This window comes from Phaethon aethereus (assembly GCF_964289735.1).
Source record: "Phaethon aethereus genome assembly, chromosome: 3".
Taxonomy (NCBI): domain Eukaryota; kingdom Metazoa; phylum Chordata; class Aves; order Phaethontiformes; family Phaethontidae; genus Phaethon; species Phaethon aethereus.
In genome coordinates this window covers 72,620,009-72,635,112 of record NC_138576.1, presented here as the reverse complement: position 1 = coordinate 72,635,112, position 15,104 = coordinate 72,620,009, and the positions used below count along the sequence as shown (strand labels likewise).

At 38.6% G+C, this 15,104-nt stretch overlaps 1 protein-coding gene across 1 annotated transcript in view; it reads right to left on the bottom strand.

Moving 5' to 3' along the window:
- Positions 1 to 15,104, bottom strand: part of LOC309404168 (nesprin-1-like) — a gene marked incomplete at both ends in the record, with an annotated part of 124,338 nt that overhangs the window by 44,015 nt on the left and 65,219 nt on the right. Inside the window, 7 exons of the mRNA XM_081998553.1 lie at positions 1,107 to 1,213; positions 1,825 to 1,959; positions 6,275 to 6,466; positions 8,321 to 8,494; positions 11,980 to 12,174; positions 13,408 to 13,569; positions 14,329 to 14,517. Of these exons, the coding sequence (XP_081854679.1) occupies positions 1,107 to 1,213; positions 1,825 to 1,959; positions 6,275 to 6,466; positions 8,321 to 8,494; positions 11,980 to 12,174; positions 13,408 to 13,569; positions 14,329 to 14,517 (1,154 nt within the window). The remainder of the gene's footprint in view (positions 1 to 1,106; positions 1,214 to 1,824; positions 1,960 to 6,274; positions 6,467 to 8,320; positions 8,495 to 11,979; positions 12,175 to 13,407; positions 13,570 to 14,328; positions 14,518 to 15,104) is intronic.

The window sequence follows — 15,104 nt, the reverse complement described above, 5'->3', positions numbered from 1 at the left end:
AAGCCTGAAATAATAATAAAAAAAAATTGTCTGACTCCTTCCTCACCTTCCCTTTCAAAATGCCAGATGTACCCTGATATTTTAATGCAGGACGAGTATATGAGTTTAGCATTGGTAAACAGAAAATTAAGTTCAGCATTTTCTGTCTGATTTTTTTGTATGTTTCTATAGTATAACGTTGTGACAGAAGGAAGCCTCAGAAATAAGGAGATAAGTACTTTCTAGCAATATAATAAAAAAACACATTGAAATAACATAAATGTTGAGGAAAAGAACTTACTGAGTACAACTCACATTCCCTGTGCATAAGTCTTGGTTCTGCTGTCTCATGAACTACCTTCATATTCTAGACTTTGGCATGCTGGAGGAGCCACAAAGATGCTCACTACTGCTCAGATACATTAACAAAGTATTTTAACTGAAGGATTGGCTGCTTCTTGATTCTCAAGCTGATAACGTTCACTCTAGTTTACGCTTCCCAAGACCTAGCCCTTCCTGCTCCTTCAAGGTCCACATGAGCTGTAGGTAGTTTTCTTCTGCCTTTGCTAGGGCAGAAGTATCTCCCAGCCACAGTCAAGGTTTTATAGACATCTACTTTCCCCAAATGGGCAAGGGTGCAAGAAAATATAGACCAGAGATGAAATTCAAAACACACAAGGCTTCAGAAAGAAAAATATTCACTAACTGCAGGAAAAATAAAATTAGGCAATGAGTATTTAATCTGGGAAGATGTGGTTACAACGACAGACTACAATGTTTTAGAGATCAGCTATGATTTACACACCAATGCTGGACCATAAAACTATAACAACTGATCCACTGCTTGTCTAATGAATCCTACTAGTTTGTAATTCTAGTGTGATGCTTGATAATAAGAATAAAAGGAATTTCTAAATGCTAACGGTGATCTATTGGCACAAAAACAGTTTGTGTAATTATATTATCAGACTCCTGAATTATAAACCAGGACTCTAGTATTCTCATGCTGTATAAAAATGATAAAGTAAAAATTAGTCAATTATATGCAGGAAAGGGATGCAAATATAAGGATGACAAAGCACAGAGTCATAGAACTTTACTTCACAGAACAACACATGAAATCGCACCTTATACACAGGCCTTCTGGAGCACCTTTCTGTGTTAGGATTTCTTCTCCACGGCATGCTACTGAGCGAAGCAGACTCTTCTGCTCTTCTAGCTCTTGTTCCAGCTCCTACCATTGCAAGTTACAAAAACCAAAACAAACCTTGAACAGATTGTTTTTGCCTTGGAAGAGTATGTCTACATTGTATAACTGTCATGTAAAGATAGATGAGCTATTTCTGATACAGCTTGCTTGAGCACCAAAAGCAGTGCAAAATCTCCACCCAGGGACACAGAAATACTGGGTACATAAACTGGATCATTGGACTAATTGACTAATGCAATGCACTTTCTGGAACCTAACCTAGTGAGGATGTCTGTGTACCATGCAACACAACATACCTTGTAACGTGTGTATCTTTGCTTCTATAAAGACAATGTTGATTACTATTTTGAGAAAAATACTCCTTACAGTAACTTTAAGAGTTGTTTCAATTTAATTTTACTCATGGACAATGGAAGTATAGAGTGATTAAGTGAGTTGACCATCGTCACCCAGGAAGTCTATTCTTCCTGGCTGTTACAGATATAAAATAGTGAGCTCAGATGCATCATTACAAGAGCACTGAGTAAGAAACAGCGTGAAAATTAAGGTTTCAGTGGAAATATTAACAAGAAAGGCTCAGCTACAGTATTAAGCACAATCTAAAGATGGGAGTAGAAGAAATGCAGAACACTAACTTTCTGTTGCTGCAGGGTGCTCTGCTGCTGCTGTGAGCGAGTGGTTCTTGCTTGTGCCAGCCATTCTTGGACACTAGGGCTTTGTGAGGAAACAAAGTCCGGATCACTTTCCTCCTTTTCTTGTAATGATGCCTGCTTTAAGAGAAAGAAATAAAGATTTTACAAACTGTCTTATATTGCTAGAGAGCTGGCAGGTCCAGCTCATCAACTCAAAACCATATGTAGTGCCACCTTCTACCTCTCAAGCTGCTGGCTTACATAAATTCTGAAGTGAGCAATGACTTTATATTTCTGACTTCTACTGGTCATTGCTTACTAGCAAGAAAGCATCCATAAAAATGTAAAAATAAACATGCACCACTGCACCTAGCAGAATCAGACGCCAGAGATCAGAGACCATGGACTGATGTGTTTCTGAAGACTGTTCTGCTTCTCCTAAAAAACCAACATTGGTCTGTAATGGATGGTGCAGCTCTAACCAGCAACGCAGGGAATCAATGGATTGTTTCTGCCGGGTTATTAGTCTGATTAAAGCCAATTTTTTGTCTATCTAAAAACAAAAGAATGCTAGTTGTCATTCTGGTCAAAAGTTATTTATCAGTAAGTACATAACTCTATCCATGGTTGGCAGAAACACAGTCAGTTAACAGCAGATTATATGATATGAACAGTAAAGACAGTAAGAGACCAAACCACAAAATGTTATAATAGAACAGCAAAAGCAACAGTCCCTTCACTTCCTACTTATATCAGTATGTTTTTCCAACATGAGTGATTAAACAGGCCTTCTGTGTAAGCAAAGCAAAAAAGAGCAAATGCCTTAATAGTTCCAAAAACTGCTTCATCAACTTCTTGACTTTCGAGATCCTTGTTGGCTCTAAGTTTAAAATATTTTAGTGGCCAGGGTATTCAAATACAGGGATTTTAACACACCAGGCCTAATGTTAAAGATAGACTTGTAGGTCTGGCCACTTAGATCTCCACACCTCTCTGGATTTAATTAATGGTACTTGCATGCACATGGTCACTTTAGAGTTTGTGCTTTCTTTTTTTTTTTTAGCTTCAAGAGCTAAAGCTGGGTCTTAATTCCTCTCCTACTTTTTTTATGTATCTCATTTTCGTAGGATTTTTGTTTTGCCCATGATTCAGCGCTTATTCTAAATAGAGTAAGAGCACGAAATGGTTCAGACTTTAGCCCATGTTCCACCTTCCAGAGAGCATTTGTTTCAAATCAGGCAGGGACCAGCAGGACCAGTGGTGGCTGAGGAAACCCCTCTTGCTTCACCTGGTGGTCCTTATGCTAACAACTGGCATGGACCTCTGCCACCAGTGTCCCTGGCATTACGCACGGAAACAGCAGAGTTTTGCTAAATAGCAGAAATTAGGTGTAAGATTTCAATTTTTGGGATGATGAGTATACTGGAGTTGAAAGGACTGATTAGTGTTAGAGGATATAAAGTGTAAGAGGAGCAAAACAAGCAAGCAGGTGTATAGAGCTGGAAAGAACCATCAGCCCTTGCTCTATGAAATAGCTTTTCAGAAAGGATTCAGTTTGCAGGTAAACTGTGATAATTTACTTTGTAGAAACAAGTTTCTAGAAAGCTGATGTGGTTGGAGTGTGAACAATGTCATTACAAGATATCAGATTAGGCAAAGAAAATATTATGTGAGGGATAAAGAGGGCCTAGAATTTTAATTTTTCGATTAGAATTGAGAAAAAATACAATCTTTCTGTAAATTATATTTTAAAACCCCTGCTTAATCTCATATGCTCTAGGGACAACAACTGTTCAACTTTCCTTTAGAGAATAGTATCTAGTTATTCACTGCATTTGGGCAGGCTGATTTCAGTTAGATTTTGAGTCTCCTCTTCTCTGGGAAGAGGTTTGAGAAGCCACAATTTTGGAGTTAGTAATACTAAGACAAATAAATAGTAGTCCCACAGTTCCTGCAATAGCAATGAGTGTAAAAGGGATTGTGGCATTTGTGGATGCAATGAGGTTTTGCAAATATGTTATTGTGCATACTTTTTAGATTAAAATTATTTGTGAATCAGATTTTATCATTCTCAAATCATATACGTTTAAAAAACACACTTGCATATTCATTTGAATTCTGTCTGAAGGAACTGTATTACATTTCCTTTAAATAGCCAGGGAAATAAATGCCTGAAGCTGTCATTGCTTGGGATTATTCACTCCAGCACAGAAATAATTGGAAAATCCCTGAAGAAAAAATGGTGACAAAACTGATCTCTTAAAGGAGTTCAGAATTGTACAAACTTGTATCAGGCATATTTGTCTGATGGAACTGAAGTCATCCCTCCCACAGACACACATTGTAATAAAAAGTAAAGAAACACTATCTGGGTTTTTTTGCTGCAGAATCCATTCTACTACTTTGTTTTATAAGAATTCTATTTATTTTATTGCTCCTAAGTCACAGAAATTAGTAGATAACAGTAATAAGGCAATGTATTGTATATCTTTCAAAGTGCTTGAAAAATGCTACATTTGGCATCAATGTAGTGATCAACTCTGCTGATCCAGCATGTTTCTAATTAGCTTCACTGCTTTATTTTATCAATAAGGGTGTTAGCTTCCAAATCACTTTTTCTATATCATTAGTGACATTATTTAACTAAAATTGGAAGGAAAACTGAAATTGCTGCAAGAAATTCACAGAATCTCACACTGGCTCCTAAAAATTCTTGTGTCACAGGAATAACAGATATGCTTTCACTTTACGGAAAATATAGCTCAGTCTTTACAACGCTCTTGGTCTTGCAGTGCAACTTGGGAGGATCTTTCCTCTTCTGTGTGCAGGCTGGTCTATGCCTCTGGGCAATTACAAGGTTATCAGTACATCTAGAGATGTATAAATTTGAGTTTCTTACATGCGTGAACAACAGTGCTGTTAGCATGTAACGTTTCTCAGGATTAATAATGGCAGAAGACAGAGTTTGTGCATTTTTGGGCATCTGATGCTGAGCCCCAATCCAAAAGAAATACTTCATGCCTGATTGTTTGGAAAAAGCCATTATAGAATTTCTTATTTGAAAAAATTGCTCAATGAAAATTTGAAGATATACTGCCTATACCTATTTTCTTCCATGATCCGTAAGTGAAGTCCAAAAAATATTTGCAATTTATAAAGAAACTTAAGTCTTGCATGCATGTAGCATCTTAAATGATTCATATTCTACATCTGGAAATTATTTTCTTGTTATTTTCGATACTAGAAAAGCATCCAAAAATCCATTTTAAAAGTTTGAGCAAACTAAATCAAACCATCGTATTTTAAAATGCAGCACATTTTAAAATGCAGCATACATATTTTAAAACCAAGCAACAAAGTCTGTAATGCCTTTTCATTTCACAAGTAATATATCAGAATATAGTATTATATGCCTAAATGCTGTTGATAACACTTTTTATTTGCCTAATCATGAGGTTTAACATGCAAGAATAACACTAAAGTTACTTCATCTTAGAGGCAATAGGAATAAATACCTGAGGTATTTTCCTTCCTTTTTTGTTTGTGTTTATGTTGGGTTTTTTTGTTTGTTTAGTTTGTTTTATGAAGCTATGTTAAGGTTTAAAGTTATCCAGCTGCTTTGGACTAAAAAGAGACTAAAAATAGTTCTTAGCATGTCAAGTGACTTCTCAACCTAACCTCTCAGTAGGCTTTAATCTGCATTACAAGCTAGAAATCTTTGGAGCTTATCATGTTTAATTTACACAGCAAAGCCCAGAAAAGAAGTAAAAGAAAAGGTGGGGTAGGGAGTCACAGCAGGGCAAGCAAATTCAAAACCAGTCAGTCACATTACATGGTTGGGTTTCTCGTATGTATTCTGTTCTCCACATTCTAGTTTAACCTAAAGAATGACCAAAACCAACTGTTAAATAAAATAAACTAGTGGCAATAAGCAGACCAATGCTGCTAGGAATAGAAACCTAGCACAAGACTGAGGTTAAATGTATTTTTATTTATAGAGTATTTTGTTTGGTGTAATGATGCCACTAAGTAGTAGCTATATTTAAAAACTGTTTCATTGTCTTGATCTTATCTATTCATTGCATTGTGCACGCTGTATGGAGGAAAGCATGTATTTAGGATTGTTCTTTTGTTGGGGGAAGGATCCAGCCCTAAAGCACATGCAATCTAAAGGGACTGGGAACAGGAATAGAGTATATCCAGACCAAGATAATGTTCTATCTACTCCTTTCAGTGAAGACAGTGAGGTTAGGATAGTTTCACCAGGAAGTGGTGCTGTTAGCTTGAAAATGAGAGGCTAAATTTTGGAGTGTCCATTTACTAAATAACTAAAGAGGAATAGATCAAACTAAGTCAGTAAAATATTTTTACTCCTTTTCCCAGTTGCATAAAACTGCTATGAAATCCCCCAACCGTCTGCCCACTGTGAAGCCAGCTGGAAAGAGCCGCTTACCTGAATGTTGATCTGTTTGTCGTGGAGCACTCTCTGCAGCTCCAGAAGGCTGCCCTTCAGCGTCCTCAACTTCACAGCCAGCTGCTCTGCCTCGTCCTTGGTGTGAGCCTTTCCCTCCATAAGCAAGTTCTCGTTGTGCACAGACAACTCTGACAAGGCTACCACCTTCTGCTCTATTTCAACCAGCATGTTCTGCAGCAGCAAAAACAAAGATCCAAATTCATACATTTTCCAGCATCTGTCACACTTTCTGGCAAGACGACCTGTGGCCTGCCTCACTCGTCACCACCAAGCTAAGGGCAAGTCAGATTATCATCACTTTGCCTTTCAATCTCTTTCAGAGTCCTTAGGAATATGCTTGCAAATGTTTGCATTTGCCATTTCTGTTTGCAAACTTTTTCAAAATAGGAAATTAAAAGTTATTTGAAACAAAGCATTTGTTGTAGAGGAGATGCTCTTTATTTACACATTAAAGGCAAGGGTGGCTAAGATGCTAGACTGACATCCGTAATGACAACAGAGCACGCAGCTAGAGTTACTTCTTTCCTCTTCATTCATTTACATTTAGTGAAATGCTTCCTGCCTCCTCCTATGTGTTGCTCTGGCTGAGTTGATAAGCTTCTCTTCTCACTATTTGCTCTTTCTGATTGGTGCATGATGGACTTAAGGATTTCTGTATAATCCTCTTTAGTCTAAAGAGAGACTTAAAGTGACAAATCTCTGGCATGTTTATTCTCAAAAGCTACTTTCCTGACATTCCATTAACCATCTATGTATTACATGAATTCTTGCTCAGAAACCTATCCTGACATCAAATGGTTTAGTCTCCATAGCAACCATCAAGTATAAACTTACAAATATTGCTCCTGCAGGAATGTGCACAGAATAAGATGGGCAGAATCTCTAAAAAGTGGAAAATATATAGGACTTCATATAAACCTTACTATAGTAAGATTTTAAGAACCAGCAAAAGAACAGCAGTATTCATTTTTCCACAAAGTTAACTGTTCTTTTTGAGTTTCCTGCAGACCATAGAAAAAAAAAATTACTGCTTTGTTTAAGTTCACAGGGTTTATCTATATACAACAAACAGCTCCCAAGGACAGGTGATGAAAGGACACTTGAGACTGAGCAGACTGAAAATTCCAATAATGAAGCAGTGTTGGTGGAAATTTAACTAGATGTTTAATTCATTTGATTTATTTGAAACTTAATTCCCATTTATGCCAAAATAGTTGAGATCCTCATTCTTTAATATGAAAAGGAATCTTTTGTCCATCTGTCTCTTGTCTGTCTTGTAATTTTAATCATAATGATGATACAGTTCTAAACTTTCATTTAAAAATGGAAAACTCCCACTAATTTGAGAACCTGGATGTTATGACTGATCCAAGTCTTGTTTATATGCAATTACTCCTTTGCAGCAAATGTTTTTCCTCAGCTGTTTTGATATTCTGGATTGATTAGTATTAAAATTCATAGAAATAGTAACTACTGATAATTATACTTTACTTTTGAATGTGGGTAGGGATTACTCCTGAAGAAAACACAACACTGTCCCAGTCATCACTTCTAGTGGGAGTGTGTTCTTCAGCTGGAAAGGAGTAGGAAAGTACACTGCAGGTGTTTTCATACCTATCAAGTGAGCTGTTCAACAACTCTAGCTTGAGCGGAGCAAAAACAGCAAGTGAAGCGAATACAAGGTCTTTAAAGCAAAACAAAATGCCCTCAAAGTTGTAGAGCTTCAAATGTTCTTGCAGTCAGGATATCTTGTTTTCCTACTGCAATGTTTACATGCAATTTCTAAAGCACTGTTTGCAATCTTTAATAAGAAATGAAGAACAGGCTGTATTTTATTTCACAAATCATTGATGAAGGTAACTGAGCATATATGAGTTGTTAAGGAGCTCAGAAACTTCTCCACTAATATGCTGGCTTATCCCACTCAATAACGGACTGAACATTAATGCTCCATATTTGCCTCTTCTTTCAGATACAGCTATGTCCATCCTGTTCATCTAAATAGTACAGGACTGACAATTTTACCTGACAGTCTACCAGCTGCGCTTCCATGTCCATAGGCTCCTCAGCACTAACCACAGTGTTGTCTAGTGTTGCTCGGGTATTGAATAGCCAGTGGTCAAGCTCATCAGCTTCACAACGGTACCTTTGAAGTGCCTGCTCTTGCCGCTGTTCTTCCAGCTGCTCATTCAGTTTTTCCTAGAGGTACAATTACATTTTACTTTTTAAAAGAAATACACCACAACAGTCACTTTAAAAAAATTTTCCTTCTCTGTTCCTCACAACTTCTATATAGTACTTTAAAGCCGTAATAAGCCATTTCTTTCCCAAGTTGGAAACCTTTACAGAATATTAATGCACCCAATTGACAAGCATGCTTTTCTGGGGACTGAAATTCTGTTTCAGTTCAGTCACTGTATTTCTACTCCCTTCAGTAGATCTCTGATATTACAGCCTTCTAAAGGTGAGGTCTTTTCTGCATCCTCTTGCTGCTCTCCTTTGGGTTTCCCCCACATTGATTCAGTTTGCTCAACTAGCACAGCACTGTTTGTTTAGGGAGAAAGATGCATGGCGACACAGAGCTGGGAGTGGGCTGAAGGGAAAGGAGAGCTGCTTTGCCTTTTTTGGCAGCAGCAGGCTGTTAGAGAGCCTTATTGTCTCTCAAGAGAGGCACGAGAGGTGACTTCAAGGATCCAACAGGGTACTGATGGGCCTTTGGTGTGGCCACTGTGGGTAAAGAGAAGACTGAAGAGCTGTCCACCTTTCCTGGCCTCTTGGACGATCCCTGTGCTGTGGGATGTGGAAGAACGTTAAGCTCCAATGGGTGCTGCAGCAACAGCAAGGCAGCAACACAGACTCCCTGGCTCCATCCGTCAGGTGGTCCATCCATTGGACAGACCAGGAACGATCAGCAAGACTCACTCACCCTTCAATAGTTGCATATGAATTTGAAAAATGACCGAACAGCTGGGCCGAGAGGGTGGTTATCGGTGACACAAAGTCTAGTGAGAGGCCAGTAACAAGCCTCAGCGTGTTTACTGATGACACAAAATGGGAGGAGTGGCTGATAACATCAGAAGTTTGTGCTGCCATCCAGATGGATGCTGACAGGCTGAAAAAATGGGTGGACAGGAACAACATGAAGTTGAACAATGGGAAGTGCAAAGTCCTGCATCTGGAGAGGAACAGCCCCTAGTATCAGTATACGCTGGAGGCTGATCAGCTGGAAAGCAGCTTGGCAGAAAAGGACCTGGGGGTCCTGGTGGACACCAAGTTGAACATGAACCAGCAATGGGCCCTCCTGGGCTACACAAGGAGGAGTGTTGCCAGCAGGGTGAGGGAGGTGATCCTTCTCTACTTAACACTGGTGAGTCCACACCTGGAGTACTGTGTCTAGTTCTGGGCTCCCCAGTACAAGAGAGATACAGAGCTCTGGAGAGAGTAGAGGGGATTTGGGGAATAAGAAACAGAATGGGATAGTCAGAGGATACCTAGATGTATCAGATAATGTGGAACCTAAGCATGATGCATATGTTATGGAACAAAGAGAGAAGACTGTACTGGATGTGGCTGGAATGGAGCTAACTTCATTGCAGCCTGTACAGTGCCATGCTTTGCAACTGTGGCTAAAACTCTGTTGATAAAACAGCAATGTTTTGGCTATTGCTGAACAGTGCTTGCACAGCATTAACGCGTCTTTCCAACTGCCCCTCTGAAAGGCCAGTAGGCTGGGGGTGGGCAAAAGGTTGGGAGAGGACATCTAGCCTGAACTGACCAAAGGGATTTCACACCATATGAGACCATGGTCATCAATAAAAGCTCAGGGAAAGGGGAGGGGGGAAGGAGGCGTTTGTGGTTATGGCATTTGCCTTCCTAAGCAACCGTTACACATGCAGAGACCCTGCTTTCCAGCAAAGTGCCTAAACATCTGCCTGCTAATAGAGTAGTGAATAAGTTCCTTATCTTCCTTTGCTTGCATGCACAGCTTTTCCTTACCCTGTTAAGCTGTCATTATCTTGATCCATGAGTCTTTTTGCCTGACTTTTATTTTTTGCCCAACCCATGGGAGAGGGGAGTGAAGGTGGGTGTTTGGCTGCTGGTCAGGGTCAACCTACCACACTTCTGTAAGGAAATTCAGACCTGTATGCACAGGGCAAATCCCTCCCACAGGGAAGTGTTTGCACACCTTTTCTGAATGCTTAATTTTAATGGGAAAATTAATAATTGCATGTTAGAATAATTTAAAGAATAATGATAGTTGTTGAGTGCCTCAAATAATCTAGAGCTGAACAGTTCTCAAGTTATTTAAACTAGGTCTGCAGAAAGAACAATATTACCTACCTACATCCTCAACAGCAAAATGCTTTCATTACCTGTTCTATCTGTATTTCTACTTTTACATCCCTTCAGTGTTCTGGAAGATTTTATCTGTGAAATCAGAGCTATAAAGTGCACTGGTTAAATTACTGAATATTGTCTGCATACCATACATAACTCTTAGCCAGGGTATTGGGGGATACTTGTGCTATTGTATCAAAGTAACTGTCAGAATCCTAACCATAGGTAAGAGCCGTATATTTGACTCGTGCTTTATCTTGAAATTATGAGTTATAGCATCTCCTCATAAGTACTATCAAGAAGGTTGTAAGATCCTTTATGGGGTGCAAGGTATAAAGAGTAAGATCCTTGTTCTACTTCCAGCTCCTTATTTTTATGTAAAAGCCGTTTTTCTTCTGAGAAGTAAAACAGTGCAATAATAACAAAGATATTTTCTAAGAAAAGATATTACAAAGATATATTCTAAGGATCTGTTCACTGTCCTGGGTGACTGCCCAGAACTAACGCAGCTGATGCATCCTGGGACTCCCCTGTACCCCACGTAGATCCACAGAGCCAATCCTCACTCAGTCTCTCAGAATTGATTGATGCTGGAAATTATGAATGCAGCAGTTGCTGTGTTTATGAATTCACTGCTGCAGTTCTTAGCAGTACAGAAGTAAAGCTGCATTGTAGCATTCAAAGTAGCCAAACTGTAGTCAAGTTTATCACGACTGCATTTTCTCACCTGTATAATATACATAGCAACATTCCTATATGTAAAGGACTTCTAAAAAATCACCTTAGTATTAAAGGATTTTTGGTAAAGTTGGTAGGCCAAGAAATAAAAGGGTGCATCTTCCACAATAAAAGTTTGCATGCAAATCACTGGGAAGATGAGCATAGACAACAATGCAACAGTTTGGAAGAGGTGTTATTTCTTGTTTTAAGCTTTCCCCCTTCTCTCCCAGTTTGGACAGATAACTCTTCAAAAGTTTACTGTAGATAACATGATTTAATACCTGTACTTCATTACTTCTGTGGAGGATGAGGAATACCAAGGGAACCTCTTGAGAAAATGTCAATGTGGATATTAAAAAATTAAAAAAATGAGACCCCTGCAGTGTGTTTCCAAGTTCCTTCTGGTTACTTACTACCTAGCATTAAGATGAGAGGCTTGCTACAAAGAACAATAATTTATTAGGGAAAAGAATTGTGAAAAGTGAGCAGAACTAAAAATTACTTTTTTAATTATCAGCATTCAGTGGTGACTAAGGACTTTGGTGGAAATACAGGTTTGCCAAAAGCGGCTCTCAAGATCTGGAACGTGATCCAAAAGACTCATTCCTAAAGGATTTTTCTTGTACCTCTAATAGTTGTCTTTTTCCTGATGCCTTCATTCGAATCGTGGCCATTCGTTCTGCCAAGACAGTGAGAGTTGACTGCAATGCCAGCTGATCAGCAGCTTCTGCATCCAGTGGTTCTGAAACCAGCTCCTGGGCTAACGATGTCTGAAGTTCAGTGATTTCTTCTTGTAACATTAGAATCTCATCCATCAAAGCCTATTTAGAAATGAGAGCAGAGAAAGTATTTGCTTCATTTATCAGTGAGAAGAAAGTATCTCAGGAGACATAGTCTTAATATAAAATTCAAGATGACTGTCCCAAGAGAGTGTGAGGAACATAGAGTAGTGCTGGTTTAGTAGAGTCAGAATTCGGAAGGACTGAGTCCTGCTTAAGCTAGGATAATAACTGAAATACAAATTTAATTACTTGAATTTCAAACATACGATGAGAAGGAATTCTTTTGGAAATATTATACATACAGATTTATTCTCCCAACAAATTTTCTGGAAGATGTTCTAGTAGAGACAGTGAAGGTAATGAATAAGTGAGTGTGTGTTTGTCAGAGAGAAATACATGCATGAGTTAGCTTCCAGCCTGAAACTTACTAACTGGACACAGAACATCCAGCAATATATGTAAACATCCAGAGATTAACTCCATGATGTAAAAGAAGTTCCTATCATGATTCTTATCCTATAAATCAGTTTCCAAGATACCTACAAAAGTATGCTGCATTACCAATACCTTAGAGCAAATACTTCACTTTCATGTCTGATAGCATATACACATTGGATGCACAGGACATCACACAGTGCTTCGAAAGCTGTATGTTATCCTTTTCAGGTCATGGGGTTCCTGCTGAAATGAGAACCAGCCCCACCAGATAGTTGCAATCTATCAGAAGGCTTAGATGATTACAACTTGGACATATGTCAGATCGGTTACTTGATATTCTTTTATTATTCAGAGCATCATTTCTCAAGATTTCCTTTGGGAGTGAACTTCTTGTGTGCTTTGGTTTCTTTGTTTTGTTTAACAAGGTGAAGATTGTATTTAGAGCAATTTACAATGCATCAGTATTGGTTATGATCTTAGTAAATTTGGGAACATTTTAAACAGTCTGATATATGCTAGTAGCACTGACACTGAAGAACAGTATGTGTAGGTGTCACTGAACACAATCTTTGACAAAAGATTTTGCTGAAAATTTTGATTGGACAAACTCTTATGATCTGTTCTACTTTAAGAGGCCCCTTATTAAAAGAATCCCCATTACATCATCTTTAGAACAGCAGAAAGTCCAGAAAGGCAAGACATATAGTTAACAGAGAAGGTTCATACAACTAATGCATGTTTTTGAGGCATCCAGCCACTATCTAAAAACAAGGGAACTAAAAGATATACAGCTAATATATGCTCTCCCTTTATTTCTCACATATACGTTTTTACCTGATGTTCAGCCATCTGGGTCTCCGGGCTTTTGGCTGGTTCCAGACTCTCATTTAGTTTGATCTCAGTGGTTTCCATTTTTGTGGATATAGACTGGAGTGTGTCCTGATATTTCTGTTGACGCTCAAGAGCTTCATAGAGGGTGCGCTGCTTTTCACTGATCTGAAGAGGAATGGGAGGTATAAATTGTGACCTTTGATACAGGATTTGCTCTTTCTTCTGCTTCATAAATCCCTAGGCTTATGACACTAAAACCAAAAGCTTGCAACAAGTTTTCAAAAGTATAAATTATCAAGCTAAACATCCGTATTAGAAATATTTATCTGTTTAAAGATCTTCAGTCAAATCATAGGTTCTGTGACTGAAAAAAAATGGACTTCAATAAGCAGAGAAAACCTAGGCACATTCTCACACCTTGTTTTAGATTTTATGCACTCAAACATGTGGATGTGCACAATTTGCTAGGCGTATAGTTCTTAGTATCCCATAAAAGCTACTGTGCCTCTGCAAAGAATTAAAATTTATAGCATGTGATCAAAACTTTGACCATTTTCATACATCAATGAATGATTATGCTACACTACTATGTAGAAATGTGTTAAGCTGACTCAGTATTTGGAGAAACTGGATCCAGCATGAGTGGATTTCCCTGTTAGGTTATGGAATATAGTCTGACAATAGCCAGTATTTCTGAAGGCAACTATCAGCCTCAATGACTTTTATTTGTTCTTGATGAAGGTCCATCCTGCACAGGCTTTCAAACAAAGAACAAAGACAGTGTAATATAATATCACAACTAACAATGCCTGTTACCACCTGAAAACCAAGAATTTCAGAGAAGAATATTAGCTGATCCAGTTCTTTGCATTTTATTCCTTACAAGCTAGTTGATTATTTTGAATCTTCCAGATAAAGACTTACCACATTTTTCAGCGTTTCCCAAGAACGCTGCAAATCATCCAATTTGGCACTAGCAGCTGATTCTAAGCCGGGTTCATAAAACTGCTGGGTGGCTGAAGTGCTGGATTGAATTTTAGCAGCTTCTGTCTGCAACTGTTCAGCAGATAAGGCCAACTGTTCAGCAGATAAGGCTTGGTAATAAGCAATGTCCTAGAAGCACGAAGCACATTATTCCATTTTCAAAATGCAAGATACTGCCTAAGAATATCCCCCCACATACTGCCCTATTGCATATGTCTACTATAAAACCCACAAAGCCAAAACCACCAGGAAATCTCTGAGCAACACAGTAAACAAATATTTAACAGTAGTATACTGAGTATGTTTGGAGCTTCACTATGACGACTGTGGATGCATTTTTTTCATGTTCATATTAGCTAGGAGGTGCAGGAGGCAACGGTGGACAGACATGGAAAGACTGGGAAGGGAGGACTACAAGCAGAAGTGTTGCTCTAGCGTCATCACAACTACATATGGGGAAAACCCATCACAATAGACACAATAGTGGGTTACAGTACTATAGGTGGCAAAGAATACCACCCCAATGAACACTAGCACAGAGAAGGCAACAGAAGAACCAGCATATTCCTTTTTGAAGAACTACTCAATGACCTAAGAAAGGGTATGAAGCAGTAGCTTATAGTAAGCCTTCAAACAAACAGGTACTCTCAACTAACTTGTAAAACATAGTGGCAAAAGACCACTAAGTGCTAAGGAAAATAGGCAAATGTTCAAAT